General features: G+C 38.5%; 1 protein-coding gene across 1 annotated transcript in view; it reads right to left on the reverse strand.

Annotated features, from left to right (window-relative positions):
* The window catches only part of LOC138052835 (structural maintenance of chromosomes protein 6-like), a 40,470-nt gene that overhangs the window by 9,954 nt on the left and 13,016 nt on the right, over positions 1-17,500 (reverse strand). Inside the window, exons 11-26 of the mRNA XM_068899419.1 lie at positions 16,946-17,034; positions 15,906-16,070; positions 14,648-14,826; positions 13,914-14,083; positions 12,377-12,403; positions 12,108-12,188; positions 10,547-10,633; positions 10,097-10,206; positions 7,415-7,508; positions 6,217-6,282; positions 5,827-5,883; positions 5,634-5,684; positions 2,889-3,008; positions 1,889-2,026; positions 792-907; positions 277-376 (exon numbers count right to left, since the gene is read on the reverse strand). Coding sequence (XP_068755520.1) covers positions 277-376; positions 792-907; positions 1,889-2,026; positions 2,889-3,008; positions 5,634-5,684; positions 5,827-5,883; positions 6,217-6,282; positions 7,415-7,508; positions 10,097-10,206; positions 10,547-10,633; positions 12,108-12,188; positions 12,377-12,403; positions 13,914-14,083; positions 14,648-14,826; positions 15,906-16,070; positions 16,946-17,034 — 1,650 coding nt within the window. The remainder of the gene's footprint in view (positions 1-276; positions 377-791; positions 908-1,888; positions 2,027-2,888; positions 3,009-5,633; positions 5,685-5,826; positions 5,884-6,216; positions 6,283-7,414; positions 7,509-10,096; positions 10,207-10,546; positions 10,634-12,107; positions 12,189-12,376; positions 12,404-13,913; positions 14,084-14,647; positions 14,827-15,905; positions 16,071-16,945; positions 17,035-17,500) is intronic.

Here is a 17,500-nt window from a genome sequence, read left to right on the forward strand (position 1 = left end):
CAATCAGAAGTAAGTACAGACAATAGAAAAGTTATCACCTTTTTGCATACCAATTGAATTCCAACATGTTCGTTGCCGTTGTTGCTATCGTTCTTATCTGGACCGTTTCTTAAAAGGCAACGGGTTAGCATGTCGATTGAAGGTGAAGCAAATCTTTAAAAACAGGAGAGCAAAGCATTTTGTTGTCGTCTTGCGAAAAATTTGTTCGGCTGACGAAAATGACGGAATGGCTGATAATACTTATAACGCATCAAAGAACAAAGAGGACTGTCTTACCTTGCTATAGCGTTTCAGATTTTTCAGTGATTCCATGATACCCTTATAACGAGTTTTGGCATAAAAATATTCTCTTGTGATATCCTCATGTTTTCCTTTGCTATTAATATACAAAAAAATTCGCAGGGGGACATCAGCAGATTTACCCAGATCTATGTTACAAACTGGTCAATTCGCAGTTTGGATACAAAATAATCAGGTAAAGTTTGATGATATAAATTTGATACAGGGTAACATCCAAATTTTGATCTGTATCAGAATTTACAGGGGTACACGCTGGTTGTCTGTCTCACTCATGAATTATCAATGCGTTTACAACATAGAGTTTAAATAACTTTTTGCAGATACGGCGGCCATTTCGATTTCTATTGTTTTATATAGCTATTGTGGGATGCACAGGGGGCAAATAAATGTTAATTTGCGCCCTGAGCATCCCATGATGTCATTCGAAACAATAGCAATCAATATGGTCGCCGTATCTGCAAAAAGGTCTATTAGAATAGCCGTCTGCGTACTTTTTTTCTTCTGTCTGAATTCGTTTAGTCTTTTGAAGGATCTCAGATTCCAGGTTTTTCACAGTCCTTCTAGTATCAACTCGTTCACAAAACATCGCGGCTTGTTCAGTCTTTTCCTGCAAAAAAGACAACTATTTCTGAGCCCTCAATAATCACAACAGGAGAACAATGATTTAACCAATTATAGGGGTGTCTTTACTTACATTTTTTGCTTTGTTAGCAAAGGCTATCGTTTTCTAATCAGTCAGTCAAAAGTAAAGTACTGATTATTGAATGAGCTATCTCTGAAAATTTGAACGCGATATACCACATCATCTCTGAGTAATGATGTTTTACAAACAACGTATGGGATCACTGACGCTTTTGCCACTCAAGTATTAATCAATCAGTTTTATGACTAACAACGGGCTTGCTATACAATACAATACATACTTAATTGACCTCTCCCCATAGGGGCTTTTCAGAGTCAATGATAACGAAACAACAGAACAAAACAAAACAGAACAACAATTGTTAAGAATCCCAACTGGCCGGAGGCAAACCAGTTGGCTATTTACAAGTACAGCTGGCAAGTTGAACCAGGGACTACCACGATCAAATTCAACGAGTGGTCAGAGCGGGTCTTGAACCCGGGATCTCCGGATCTCAAGGCAAGCGCCCTACCCACTGGGCCACACGGCCTCCATCACTGTTATCAAAAGCTAAAAGGCAAAAGTTCTAAAGCGCTTCACAATAAAAGACAAAAATAAAGAAAGCTAACATAACCTAAGAAATAAAATATTGTTTAAAAAGAGAGGTTTTCAGAGTTGACTTAAAAGTACTGACACTAGAACTACGCTTGATATAACTAGGAAGACAGTTCCATAACTTGGGAGCACATACAGAAAAAGCTCGTTCTCCATACGTTTTAAACAATTTGACGTCGGAAAAGATTACCCTATAGTTTCTAGACCACTTTTAAGGGTTATTTACGGCAAACAAACACATTACATACCAAAGCTGACACAAACCCTGGGTGCTTTGCTGATGGAGAGCTACAGTGAATGCTAAATTGTTGTTGTGAGCACTTTGAAGTAAGAACTTTATCATCAACTTACCTGCACTAGCTTCCTCATAACCATGTGCTCTTTTTCTGCTTTCTTGATCAAATCCTGAAGTTCTTTTAGCCGTGTTTCGAAGTGTTTCCTATGGCTCTTTTGGGTCTCGATTTTGACTTCAATATCATGTTGTTGATTCTGAGGAAGTCAAAATAATTATGACCTTCAGGAACCATGATAACCACCAATACAACAGGCCCCAGTTTTTCAAAAGGTATGTAATGCTATCCACGGTTTGTACAACTGGGGCCAGGTATAAAACTTGCAATATAAAACAACATAACTTGCATTTTATTCACGACGTGAAAAAACAGAACAGAGACGAAAATTTCATCTTGAAAAGGAAGCAAGGATTATACATTCAACATTCCGTTAGAAAAATACAAAAAAATGTAGAATTTTTAATTCTCTCCTAATAGGCGAGCAGCTTTTGGAGCAGGGCCCAGTTCCTCAAAAGCCGATTAACGATAATCTAAGATTAAAAATTAACCAAGCTGTTCATTTCTCTACTCCCAAATGCTGTTCAACGCAGATTTTCGGCAGAACTTTACATGAGAAGACGTCAATCTAGAAAAACAAAAATAAGCAAAAGAAAACTTTCACCAAAAAGTTGAAAACGTGAAACAGAAGTTTACGCTAATCCTGGATTAAGTTAATCGGCTTTCGAGGAACCGGGCCCAGGAGTTTTACTAGCTCCGTCCTTTAAAACTTAAATATCTGTTTCGACTTTCCCCTGATCTTTGTAACTTTCGCTTCAAATACCTGTAAAATTGAGTACTGACAAAGTAGGGGGGTTGTTTATTTTGGAATTTAAATTGTACAATAAAAACATCGATCCTTCACAACCGCAAGGAAAATTCAAGGGCCTTTAAGGGTACAAATTATCCAATTTACGGATAATTAAACACCGTATAAGGGAATTTCTAATATGAAAACAGATCACAAAATGCATGGAGTTTTCAGGTGAGGAAATAAAGGCAAAGGACCACAGCATTCTCACCCTGTAACCTTCAGCCTTCTCCAACAAACTTTGAGTCTTTTCTTTATGCTGTTGTTCTTTAAGCTGTTGTTTGCTCATAGCATCTTGCACCTTTTCCACCTCTTCCTCAAGCTCAGCATTCTGCAGAAAAGAACAGTTGTTGAAGATTTCTCAACATGAAACTTGATTAGGGTCAAGTGGCTTATAAGCCTACCATGGTTGAAACAATCCATGACTTTAGCACAGTTGAGGTGGACGGTACATTAAATCTTCAAAATATATAAACTTTTGTTTTGAATAAAATGAGATTTTACTGCCCTGTCAGTAAAATACGACGTGTCCGTACTAAAAGGGCTATTCATGTCGCGATGGTTATTTTCGAGTTCTTTGTAGTAGGTCTTTCAAGGTCATAAAATCAATGATTTTGTTATAAATAAAATAAGGACATAAAGACTTTGTTCCTAGATCTCAGATTATTACGTACACCTGCACTGGCCAAATCTGTTAAGACCTCATTCATTACTGCTAAAGAGCATGTGTAATACCTGCTATATAGTAGAACCTGCGCAACTGGCTACGGGGTCTAGCTATAAAAGCCGCAGTTAGCCGTCCAAGGTTCACTTGGCAGTTTGTCGCTCATAGTAAACCAACTAGCTGTTTGCAATTTGTTAAAGTCGCCCCCCCTCCCTCCCTTTGGAGATGGGTGGGATATATCGCTTTGTCTTTTATTAAAATCTGGTCACTCCTGCGTGGTGTGGTTAAGTCTGCGCAGTGACTTCCCCAAAGCTTGTTGGCTCGTTTGCCTTTGTACATTCCTTGCTAACCAATACTCTTGTCCGATCCAGCACGTGCTGTTTACCACTCAGCTCGTAGTGCTGGGGAGATAAGTGAAGTTTTTCTGTCACGCAATCCGGAAGTTGCATAGGCTAACCAGCCGCAAGGCAATCTTCCTCTCAAAAACGCCAATACGTCTGTTGTCCGGTTTTATGGCGCCTTGCGTTACGCGTTTAAAAGGTAATTATGTAATTATACCAAGGAACAGTGACATTAATGAACTTTTGCTTAAGCTGTCAAATTTCATGTTCATTAAAGCGAAAGTTATTCCACGAGATTACATCTCTGGGCAGGACAGTCAATCGTATACCGAGAAACAAATCTAGATACAAGCAAGCAGATGTCTTGCCTAAGGAACAATGGTAATGTCATTCAGTCAGGTGTACTGCTTGCGTGTTGTGTAAACGTTGTTTAAACGTGACCTTTACTGTTTACAGCAGAGTCTCGTACTGCATAATTGCATTTGTCTTTAGTCTCATCGTTCTGTTTTATTTGTCCTTTTTTTTTCTTTTTTTCTGTTTTTGAAAATACTTCTCAGAAGACACATCTGTTTAAAAAAAACCGGCCATACTTAGTATTTTACTCTGTCTAACGCCAGACGATTTTACTCAACAATGGGGAACCCCCAGGAGTCAATGGGTTAATGTCGAGTTTATTCAGGAACTGTTTTGGGACATTCCAAACTGTGCACATGTAGGTCATTTGAGATCTGATAAAAGACAGTCACAGGGTTCTGGATTTTAAAAGGAATGCTAAAGAGCAGTTTACCCATCTCAGCGCACTTATTTTAAGCTTGTTGTATTCACGCTAACCCTAACCTGTTTGGCCAGTGCTGATTTTTGGCACAATGGTTGTAGTAGCCGAGTAGTTTGAAAGACTTGTAACCTTTAGCGTACATAGAGCGGTTTTCAAATGAGTGTTGTAAAACCAAAACCAAAGTCATTACTCTGGCCAATCAAAAAGGATGGAGACAATCCACTAAACCAATCCAAACTCGAAGAAATTACACGTAGCCGACACAAAGCACGGGAAAACGTGCACGCGCGAGCCACGATTGGTTTTGGTTTCACTTCTGATTGTTTGAAAAAGTGGCGCGAGAACTTTGAACCAATCACTGAGTGAAGTAATCATAAAACCAAAGTAATTTGCCAATTTCTTTCGATACTCAATTGAAAACCGCTCTATCCTCGGATAACAGCATTAAGGATTTTTCTCGGTATCTTAGCATTTGTTATTCCTAAAGGCCTAATAAGCCTCATTTTCACCCGAGTTCAAATAAAGTCATCAACATCATAACAATTCAGGTAGGCCATCATAGCAACAGCTTTAATAAAAAAAACTTAAACATACCAAACTTGCAATAGAAAAGGAAACTACGCCACTGATCATGCGTAAGCGACTCACAAGATCCCATTTCCTTCGGAAAGTTAATAATTAACAATTATTCGCCAAAGGCGAAGTGATTATCGGTGAATATTCACCAATAACCACTGATCCTGAGGCGAACAATTGTTTTAGTATAAATACACAGGTGATAATTTCAAAAAAGAGAAAAAAAATTCAACGTGAAATCATCTTCACTGACAGTGGCAAAACAACTACTGGCAGCCATTTTGTCCGTCGAGGTGATTATCGGCTGATAATACGAGATAGCGAGCCAAGGAGAGCGCGCGATTTTGTATAATCACCCGTGTATTTATACTAATACTCCTTAATGCTGTACAGTGTGGTTGTTCTATAGAATTAAATAACTCTGAATGACAATAATTCCTAATGTACACTCCAGGAATTACATTCGCGTAAAGCTACGGCAATTCAAACCTTATGACTAGCCAGTTATTGAATTTATCAAATCCCTTTAACTCCCTGGGTATTTCATGAATTATACAAACTGAAAAAGCCTGCTACATGTAGGATTACAGATTTCTGTACCTGTAACTCCAAGTCTTCTAGATGCTGTGTGTAATGTTCAACCTCTTCCTCCTGGCAACAAAAATTTGAACGAGATACTGTGGCTTAACAATATTAATATTTTGGTGTACGAATATATAAATTCTACATTTTTCTCACAAAATAAAATTATTGGAGATGCACTTTCAGTTTCCTTTATAGATTGCTTACTAACCAGAGTTGTCACATCTGGAAGGACTTCTTCCTCATAATTTTCAAGTTCTGTTATTTCCTGTTTAGAGACAATTATTCGTATTGTAAGTCAAAATGTCATTACCATTCCACATTTCAGTCACGGCAGTACACAATGCCTACGTCATTCAATATTATGAATTCTTATTTAGCCCAATTCCACAGGTCTCATAGTGATCTTGAGTGACGTCCCTTGAAGGAGCACTAAGCGTTACTTTTGTTTTGTAGATTGAATACAATTTGCAAAATACATATATTTAACAAACAAGATAGTTTACACACAAGTACAGTTGTAAGCCTTGGAGGAAAAAAAAAACAAAATAAACACATGGGAATAACGTTCTGCCAAGTAATTCAAAAACTGAAACCTTACCCCTAGACATTTGTTGACTGCTTCCTGTTCACGAAATGCCTTTTGCTTTGTCTTTTGAAGCTCTTTCTGAAAGAAAATTTAAAGTACCAACAGCACCAATAATGGGTGAAAAAGACTTGAGTTCCTATCCATTTGATTACAAAAATCAGCGATATTACACGACGTTTCGAAGACATCTTGACTTCATTTTCAAGTGATAAATGTAATGGTAGTTTCAAGTTTAAATTAAGTGGTTGTTTATAACGTCAGCCAACGAATTTGTCTGATTGTGTGTTCAACTTTGGCTTCCTGTCATGGATGAAAACCATTTTGCGGATTGGACAGCCAAGCTTTCCCTGACATTTCTTCAAAATGGAGAACTGCTTCAAAAGCTCGGGGTTTGAAATTCCCTGGCAACCTTTGCACTAACGGCGGAGGTTCAATTCGCTGATGGAGATGAGTAGTGTAGCTGATATAATCTGTATCACACAGGTCACATTTAAACTGATAAACAACGCATCGTCGGCTAACGATGGGTCGTTTCCTCTTGTGGCCCCAGTCGTCGAAGGGTGGATAATGCTATCCACTGGATAAATCACTTTTCATTGGATAACGCCATGGGTTTTGCTAGTGTTTATCTGCTGGATAGTGATTCATCCGGTGGATAGCGTTATCCACCTTTTGAACAACCGAGGCCTGAAGTTTAAGCTGCTCGCCAATTTTTGGAACTCGTGAATACTGATTGTATTGGGTAGCCAATGTTGTTGCTAAGATCTTTAGGCTGTTTATGAACAGAGTCCGCAGATCTCTGATCTTTGAAAGGTAGCACAACTGGAACGATGTTTTCCTGTGACATTGCGTTGGTGCACAGGTGAAAGGTTGCAACAGAATTTCAAACCCCAAGCTTTTGAAACAGTTCTCCAGAAATGTCAGGGAAAGCTTGAGTGTCTAATCTGCAAAATGCGTTTCCTCCGTGAGAGGAAGCCAAAGTTGAACACACAATCAGACTCAATTCGCAGCCTAGTAATGAAGGGGAATGGATATGATACTCGGTTGACATCACAAACTGCTTTCCGTTGCTGTGTTTAACTTTCTAATCCCAGCAAGGGGATATTTTTCTGCTTATAATAAGAACATATATGCTGGATGTCCATTGAAACTGGTCAATTTCATGTCATAGATAGTATAAATTATTCGCATCATTTAGTGTGAGACATACCAAATTTTCTCGGATGGTTCTATCCACTTCACTCAGATTATCCTGACATTGCTGCCTTAGCTGTATTTTATGCTCAATCTCTTGCTCAAGACGCCTTAAAAAGAAGAAAACATGAACATTTTTTTTTTGGAATAATCTCTTTATTCAAGTCTAAAGGACACATAACTGAGAAAAGGCTTAAAGGAGATAAAATCAATTTGCTTTCTCTTTATGAGAGAAACTTGAGAAAAACCTGTGTGATCTGAGAGCAGAGAACACACATATGGCACCAGGTTTAACCCACAGGGTTTTCTTCAAGGTTTTAAGTAGCCGGAGTTTTTTGCAAAGTAGACAGTTGTTGGTCCGGGGGCATGCTCTCCCGGAAAATTTTTAACACTGAATGCCGGAAAATGCATTTCCTGGCATTTTGGGCCATGAAACTCAGACATAGAGGGATGAATCAAGCTGCAATTATACTATGAAAACCATGTTACTCAAAGAAAGACGAAGCGACATATCAATAATACAACCCTATAAACAAAAAGTGGAGTGATATTTTTTGTATCTTTTTGGTGGTTTTGCTGGAGCTAACGAGCCTGGCAAATATTGCCACTTAACAACTTGTAAACATGGCACATACTTGAAGGACAAGACCAGCAAAGGCTTCTAATTGGTTGTTAAATAAAGAAGCTGATTGGAGGATACTAATTGGCCAATGGCGTAAAGGATGTTTCGATCCTGTTGAGGTGTGTAGATGACACATTCGTTCCATTGTGTAATTAGCGGGGAAATATGCTTGCGGAACTTGTTTGCAGTAATTTCGAAATTTGAAAATCACTCAAGCGGTTTAAGAGTGATGTAGTTTTTTTTCTAAGAGTTTAGGAGTTCCGTAAAGCAGTGAGAGTTGATCAAGAGTGACGTTGGATAAAGATCCGTTGTCATGTTGAAGCGTAGAGATGCCCTCGAGAGGACGAGCACTTACGCGGGCAAGTAGGATTTAACTCCGAGGAGCGTTACGTTCACGTGTTTAAATAAAGTCTACGAGTCCTCAGCTTCTACGTTCGCTATAAATGATCAACTGAAACGTTCGAAGTGAAAACGAAGGAGCGGTTAGTGAATGATCAGGGGCTAGTTTTGTTTACTCGGAGTTGTGGTAAGAGAGTAAGAGATGCGTGAACGCAGGCTGAGCGTGTTGCTAGCAGAACATCATATGTAAATTTCCTTCTGGTTTGAGAACAAACCTTTTGAAGGTGCTTCTTTGTTTACAAGTTTTTTTATGATTACGGCGTGATTAAAGGAAGTTTTGCGCGGACTAAACGTCCTTGAGTGATTTTTCCTTCCTGTAAGATACAACCGGTGGCTGTTTAAAGATATCGAAATCCAATATGGCGGACAACAAATCATATTGTTCCTACTTTCCCGCCACCGCAGCAAGATTTTTTCAAAACGAAAGTCTCAAGCATAACGTTTTTAAACTGCCCTTGAGTCAAAAGTCTTTTGTGTGTTTTCAGAAAAGATAGGCACTGCAAATTTTTATTTTTATTGAGCCCGAGTAGTTTAGACCTCATAAACATCATCTCCTCTACATGTCTTGACTCTTCAAACAATGAAAGTAGCCGGCGAAACCTGATAGAGAAGCCGGCGAACTTCGCCGGCTGCCGGCTCTTATATACAGCCCTGAACCCAGGTAAGCACCCTCCACTGACCCTGCTCTACTCCTACAGCAAATGTTTTGGATAATTTCAGTGGGCATCATAACAAAAATGGAAAGCAAAATTTGGTTGTATCAAATTAGTTGATCAAGGTAAATTAGCCGGCATAAGACAAACAAGCGTTAGCCCTTTTTATTGTCACAATGAATGGACTGAATTGCTCTGAATAGCTCTGGTGAAGCGATAAGGCTCGAAACATCAGCTCACAAATCTTTCTTATGGTGGTTAGTATAGACTATACCTTAAATAGTATTTAGATGAATGCCCTAATATTGTGAGCAACTGTTTATGTTACCATAATTCTATTATAGGTGTGTAAGACAATAGTGACAAGGAGTGATAACCAAATGTACAAAGAATGATTGAACGTCAATTAAGGTGATTTGCTTCTGATAAAAATGAAGTTAAATGCAATTTAACTTCATTAACTAGGAGCGACTGCAGGTTTGTTATATTTCTGCATGTTTCCAATTCCTTGTGCTTTGGGTAGTAGAACTTATTATATGTGTGGCAGGAGGAACGAGCATTTTGTGTGGTATGTTTAGCGGTTTTCCCCTCCCTTCCCCATCCCCTCCCCCCCACACCCCTCAACTTTCCATTGTTTATCAGTGTGGCAGGTGCCTGTCTTCGTGGGGGCGTGGGTACTCATGGCTGGGTTGTCAGGTTTTGCCAACCATCAGTGCAGTCTCCATCCGGGAGACAAGCAGTAAATTGTGATGAATTTGTGGGTAGAAGATACAGAAGGGTGAATTTAACTATGAAACCTATTGAAACAAGTCACAACTTAAAAGAACACTTTGAATATTGCCATTTCCGAGAGAAGACTTTTGACCTTTTGTTAAAAAAAAAAAAAACAAAACATGCAAACTGGAAAACTTTTATATGTGGCTTTTAAGGTTACACTGAAATGATCATGAAAATCAGGATCTTCAAAATGAAAAGAGCTCACGTGCCAACAAAGTTATTTTCCAATTTGTGCAGTTTTTTTCACCTGATATCCTGTTCAATGTCCTTCTTTAAATACTTGGCCTCTGTGGCCGTGGATGCATAAGATTTGGCTGTCTTTCCTCCAAACAGTTGATCTCCATTTATGGCGTAAGCCTAAAAAGAAGAATACAAACATTTTAAGACAAGGGATCAGTGTAAAGGGATTAACCTAACCACCCCTTGCACTGACTGCCTCCTATATCCTGAAGTAGGTAGTGGGCGTTCAGACCTTAAGAGGTACTTTATTACTATTATCAAATTAACTCAGTGTACACATTTGGTGCATTTCTAGCAACTCTGTGCCTGACAGTTGAGTCTAGCAACAAATTACTTGTTTGTAGGTGTGTGAGGGGACACAAAGGGGGTAAAATGAATGTTTGCTTGGAATTCTTGCCGATACCTCCACCTCTTTATGTGCTTGCCACGGTGTCTCTTTGAATTATTTTAGGCTTACCATTCTTGCTTTCGGTGGAGGTCTGTAGAACATAACATCACGGGCTACTTTTGGATCTTCAATCAGCAAGATCGACTCAACGCCAACCTATTGTAGGTGAGAAATTTCAATTCAAAATCCACTCCACTGCAACCCTGCTCGGATAGCCAAATTTTTATATATGGGACTGGAAGATTGTGCAATTTGAGTTGTACAAAATGGACAAATTATTGTCACTGTGTGTTCGCGCACCAGTGGCTCAGTTGGTTGAGCACCGGGCTGTCACGCGGGAGGTCATGAGTTCACCTCCGGCCAGACCAACACTCAGGGTCTTTAAATAACAGATGAGAAAGTGCTGCCTTTGTAATTACATCTGCAAACGGTTAGACTCTCTAGTCTTCTCGGATAAGGACGATAAGCCGGAGGTCCCGTCTCACAACCCTTCAATGTTCATAATCCTGTGGGACGTAAAAGAACCTGCACACTTGTCGCAAAGAGTAGGGCATGTAGTTCCCGGTGTTGTGGTCTGTCTTCTGTGATGTATCATGATTGGAAGGGTAAATGCTCGGAGATATTAGCTAAACCAAGCTACTCTAAAAATCCGAGGGTAAATAAGATATATGATACGATGATATGATTCTGACAGCGTCTGAAGTTTTTCAACCACATGTTTAATTCGACTTCGAAATAAAAGAGTAGAATCAAGTCCATAGGAAAGCTAAATTAGTTAGTATAAGCAGGGAATTCAGAATAACCGGGTTTAAATTAAGCTTAGTAAAACGACGGGGGCAAAACCATGGGAAATGAACCTTAGCTCAGTGGGAAGTAAAAGGAAAGGAAAGGAAAGTCACTTTATTTAAGTGTCTAATCTTCTAGCGCTGTAGAGCACTAATCAGGGACACTGTAAATTGAAATTAACAAGTTAATGCAAATCAAATTTTGGTCTTTAAGGAGAGGGGAAAACCGGAGTACCCAGAGAAAAACCTCTCGGTGCAGAGTAGAGAACCAACAAACTCAACCCACATATGACGCCGAGTCTGGGAATCGAACCCAGGCCACATTGGTGGGAGGCGAGTGCTCTCACCACTGCGCCATCCCTGAATGTTGAAGTAACCAATTTCAAATAATGGGCATCAACTGTAAATACAATTGTTCAGACACTAGTGAAGTATAGCGAATGTACATGACTTTGTAGCACCCAGGCTTTTGGTTTGCATTTGGTTTGTTTGTGGAATGGGATGGATGATTTTCTAAGAGTTCTACTTATGCAAGATTATTACCACCCACACAAGAAATGAATTTAATGGGAGGGATGATTTCCTAAGAGTTCTACTTATGCAAGATTATTACCACCCACACAACAAAGCACATACAGGACCTTTTCACTTTTGAGACTTCTCAATAACAGTTATGATGTGATGTATGTTTAAATTTGTACAACGTACGTATTGCAGGTAATGATTAAGTACACAGAAAATAATTGTATTCATTTTATCTAGATGTGGGTTCCATTGTAATACATCATGTTAATTTAGCAGGTTACTTCTAAAATTAGAGACAACAAATTGCTCATATACTGTACCTGATCAATAAGACAGTTTGCTATGACAGGATTGTCCATTGTCAGCATGTCAAGAACTGTCGGAAACTCACACCTGGGTGTCTGTAACCAAAACATTTGGCACAACATAAAAAATCAATAACCTGTATAGGCACGAAGGATACTATTACTAAAATATTTCCTTACCTGTCACAGCTAGGTGCTTGTTTTAAGCTGACAGAAATCTCATTTTAATGATTGTTTTATTGTTATGTGTTATGCAAGAAATGAATTTAATGCTTTGCACTTACATTAGCTGAGACATCATGGACTTCATTCTAAATAAGAAAAAAAAAACCAAACAAATTACAATTATTTTGCTGTGTTTAATTCTTTCACAGAGTGACTTTTCCTTTTCTGGCAAGCCAATTTAACTTCAATGTATGTTGTTCCATGTCCTAAAAAATTCTAACTAGTACGAGTATGAGTGACTTAAAAAGTCAATGCAAGAAGGAACCAATTAAGTAAACTGATGTTACAACCCTCATGAAGAGGGCTTACTGTAATTTGCGAAACGAAATGGAACGAAACGAAATGAAAATCTGTAGTTTGCGAAATGAGAATCTGTAGTTTGCGATCTTATAGATCGTCTCTATAAGAGTAATGACACTTATCAATACAAAATGTGTTGGCGTCAAGGCATATAAAAGGGGAAGAGGTCTTGCTGCCGGTTGCTGTCCGTCCATTTTAAACAACAATTAATGCCAAACAAAATGCACTCAACTGGCCGTTCCGAAATTCAGCAGGGAACTGGGGCGAGTTTCAAATTTTAACTAATCGATGAACTGACACCACCACATGAAAGATCATGTTAAGATTGGTCATTTGACCAAGTATGATGCTTTATGGGTGAACGGAGACCAAGTTATGAACCTTGAAATACGGTTCAAAATCCATACAAACGTCTCTAATGTTGACAAAGCGTCCCCCAAAACCATATAAACTCTATTTTTTTTTTATCAGTTTAGTGACAACTGTGAAATCCCGTCATGTACCTACAATTTGAAAGAAGCTCCGATGAAAATCGCTATGTTTGCCCATTTTAAAGAGTATCACGGAAATCATAAAAATTTTTAGAGTTTATATGGTTTTGGGGGACGCTGTATCAAAATTAGAGACGCATGTATGGATTTTGAACCATGTTTCAAGGTCCATAACTTGGTCTCTGGTTACCCTAAAAGCACCATACTTAGCCAAATGACCAATCTCAACATGATCTTTCATATGGTAGTGTCAGTTTATCAATTAGTTAAATTTGAAACTCGCCCCACTTCCCTGCTGAATTTCGGAACGGCCAATATTGTGGTTTAGTAGACTACCATGGCAAGAGTACAGCCATCTAATATAAACATGCCATAATGTCTTTAAATGATTTTAATTTACAGTAAATGCCCAAATTTTACAATTAAGAGAGTGCTCCTTTTTAAAATAATTAATTGGTCAAACAAACGAGATTTTTTCATTGTTTAAAGCAATAACAGTACCTGGCTCTTTTGGCCTGTATTGATATTCTAGACAACAAGCAACTTTTTTTAGGTTTACTCAACCTTATGCAATAATTCCAATAAAGGCAATTGCTCGTCATTGTTGTACACCTACATGTGGGGATACTTTTTCAGTATTAGGCCAAATGTTATGCTTTAAGTTTATGTCTCCTGGGAGTGAGACTTCTGTCTAATGCCAGACGATTTTCTTGTCAATGGTGCACAGTCTTTGTTTTTGCAGTATTGTATTTCTTTATGATGACTGGGATGCTTTTGAAATTGCAACTTGTTATTCTATACAAACCAGGAATCTGCTGACAATTATTGATGGAACCCTATCAGAGCATTGCCTGAGAAGCTGCACAAGAAGTTGTTGATCGTGGTTGTCATGGCAACAGAATGCCCATCCAAGTGCTTTGAGACATGATTCTACAGCTAAAGCAAATCTTTGGTCCTTTAGAGCTATGTGGGCCCCTTTGAAAACAAAAAAAAATCAAATATTTAACCTAAAACTCAATGTAAAAATAAATTTTGTTCAAACGAATGAGCTAAAACAAAGGCGTTTTTTAATTATTTAATTTATTTCATTCATTTATACAGCAACAAACAATTCCCATAGAGGGTAAAAAGAGGGCATGCAGGGTTCTCCCTAGTTTTCAGCGCAACAGGTATGGCACCTTTTCAAGCCGGTAAAGCAATTGGTTAATGCTGGACGTTCTGCAAAGGATAAGCGACTTCTGAGCGTTTGCAGGTGGAAGTGCTCTTACAAGTGGTAAATTTACCGGTTACTGCCTGATAAGGAGAACCCTGGCATGGCTTGCATTGACCTCCAAAGGATCAGAGAGCAAAACAGAGAACAGAGGAAAACAAGAATGTGAACAACATTTATCACCATACGAAGTAGTTTATACAAATTAAATGCAAGTGAGGCTGAAAAAACTGAAAACAAAGGGGAAAGATTTGCCTGCAAAATTTTGCACAATATGGCCTTAAGACCATATTAAAAGTTCAGTGCATTGAAAAAAACCATTACCATACCAATAGGACCAACAGGTGCATGATGGAACCTCCCTTGCTGCACTGCTTGCTCTATCTTTTTCCGCAGCTCAGGTTGCCAAGCCCCAAACAACTTCAGTTTGTTCTGACGACTTCCTTGTAGATCTCTTAACTGCCGTTGGGCAGCCTCAACTCGCTGACTGGCATCCTTCAAATCTGTTCTAAAAGAATAATTATTTATTACAATAACATTAAAACAAGTAATAATATTATTCTCTTGTTCACATTTTGTGCCCAGAAGACGAAGATTCGGCAAGAAGGTTAATTGAAAATTTAACTCCATCGTCAGTTGTGTATGCTGAAAACGTAGATTTAGCCATATTACCGAAGGACCTCCTTGGAACTAGCTTGATATTGATAACATATTGATAATTTGAAATTTGCATGGAACCTTCAAAAAGCAACCTGTACCCTTAACGTAAAGTGGTTTGGAGAACTTGTCCCCTCTGTTAGAAAGCGAACACCTGAAAAATGGACTGTGCTGTTTTTTTTTTTGGTGCTACTTAATAATTATGACTTTCCTTGCATGCAAAGTTGGCGACCAAATTTTCCCCATTAGTCGCCAGCTGGCACCTGAGCAAAAAAGTTAATTTCAAGTCCTGTTCCTTCATCTTGTCAAGGAAATTGATACTCCAGAGCAGTGTTGCATCCAGGTTTTACTGGGTAGGGGTCCTCTCCTTTGCCAAATATTTAAAGGGTCCATACCAGAATTTTGGGGGTCCTATCATAAATATTGACATTTATCACCTCATTATTAAATTTTGTGATGAATTTTAATAACGTTGGTGGCTGAAATTCTGTGAAACACTATCAACAACAATAATTATCTTCAGGATTTGAAAATGATGCGAATACATTTTACTTCTAAGTTATACTGACGCTAAAAGTGAAAATACACCAACCATGATTCTCTCTTTGTTATGCCAATTCTAGATGGATCAATCAATGTTAAGTATGTGGAAAATAGCGCCATTGTTAATATAAATATAGTGAGTGCGTGGTTGCGCTTTCAATTTACGAATTTGCACATATTTCAAGCATGAAATTTGTGCATCCACGAAGACCCCTTCTTAGCATTTTAGGACGTCCAAATGCAAAATATTGCATCCCAGGACGCAATGACGCGCTCTGGATGCAACGCTGCTAGAGGTAAATTTAGCTTAGCTTATACTGCCATACTGTGGCAAGTCGGCAAGAATTTTGAGACCAGTGGTGACTATTCCATATAATTGCATCTTACTTCAGTTGATAAGTCCTTTCTTTGGCCCTGTTTTTGGCTTGCTCAAGCTGCCCATAATGGTGGTTAGTGGTTGACAGTTGACTTTCCCATGCTTTGAGTTCATCTCTCTTCTGTTGCAGTGCACCTTGCCTTTGCTGCCTCTCAGATTCAAGGTCACGCATGGCTCTACAAAAATAACGATTACGATGTAGTGAGTCAGCACTCACATGATCTTAAACACGATAATTACCAACAGAAGCTAGTACAGAAGCAGGAAATAAGATTAATGATCAGCAATCACCTTGCTCCAACAAGTTTCCAGTGACTCAATGGCAAAGCATCCAAACTTATAGTAATTATTGGAAGCATAGTTCATATAGATGGACTGGTTATGAAACTCTGGAGACTACAAAAGCAACATTGTGCTTCATGTTAAGACCATGCACAATCCTTTGTCCTCAGTTCACAAACTGAGTTTGGCTGTCTTTTAAGGGGAAAACAAAGAATACAAAACAATGCTGCATGAAGCAGAAATGAAACCTATTTGAAGTTGTGTCCTAAAGCATGCAGCTGCTTGAAGGGGTATAGCTGTTGGCTGGCATCTTAGATCAGGGCTTGAAACTGCGACCAATACAGTCGCATTTGTGACTGAAAATCTTCCATATTTGAGACTTGTTTTCACCTTTGCTCTTTGCAAACAAAAGGGTTAGCAGGTGCCACTTTGCTGCTACTTTTGCTGAAATAAGTAAAGAAAATTATTTTGTTTCTCGCAGTGAATTTTCATTCAGTCTGAAGATAGCATAATTGTAGTGTAATTTAGCTGCAATGAAACGTGCACAACTCCATTTCTTTGATCATTCGCCAGTTTCTTTACACACAAGTATTGTGGGCTCATATTTTGTTTTGCTAAACCGCTGACAACACAATGCATCACAACGATTTTGCAACTAAAATTTGTGAAATGGCGACTAAATGTTCGTATCTTGTCGCAAAATTGCAACTGAATTTTTTTTGTTAATTTCAAGCCCTGTTGATCCTTATATATTGGGCCAAAAACATACGTTTGTTTGATCTCCTGAATTCTTTCCATTAACTGCTTTTGATCATTCTCTGCTATGTTCTTATCCTGCATCACCTTTCTAAGCTTTGACTGAAAGTAAGGGGAAAAATAAGTCTTTTTTTTTTGCATATTAAAGGTCACTTTACAGTATAAAGAGAAGCTGTTGGTAACCTTAAGCTTATAACAATGATAACCTCCATGTCTCTATTTAATTAAGAAAATGTTAGCATAACAAAAATAGGATTTACCGTATTTACCAGTGTAAAAGTTGAACCCATGTATACTGTAGGTCGACCCCCATTTTTGATGGCAAAAAGCACAATTTTCTTAATCTCTTTGTTAAATGTTAACGGGATACTAATTTTGTATTGAATAAATATGGTTCCTAGAAGGGCTGTGAAGTTTGTATCAGAATGTAGTCATCTTCAGCCTGACTGGAAATTATTGGCCAAGTAATATAAAACCATCATTGTCAACAGCACAATCATAGATCATCTTCCTTGATATTATGATCCTTGTCATTGTCCACTCTTATTGGTTGTCATCATCATCATCA

The sequence above is a fragment of the Montipora capricornis genome, chromosome 6, assembly GCF_036669925.1.
Source record: "Montipora capricornis isolate CH-2021 chromosome 6, ASM3666992v2, whole genome shotgun sequence".
In the NCBI taxonomy this organism is placed as follows: Eukaryota; Metazoa; Cnidaria; class Anthozoa; order Scleractinia; family Acroporidae; genus Montipora; species Montipora capricornis.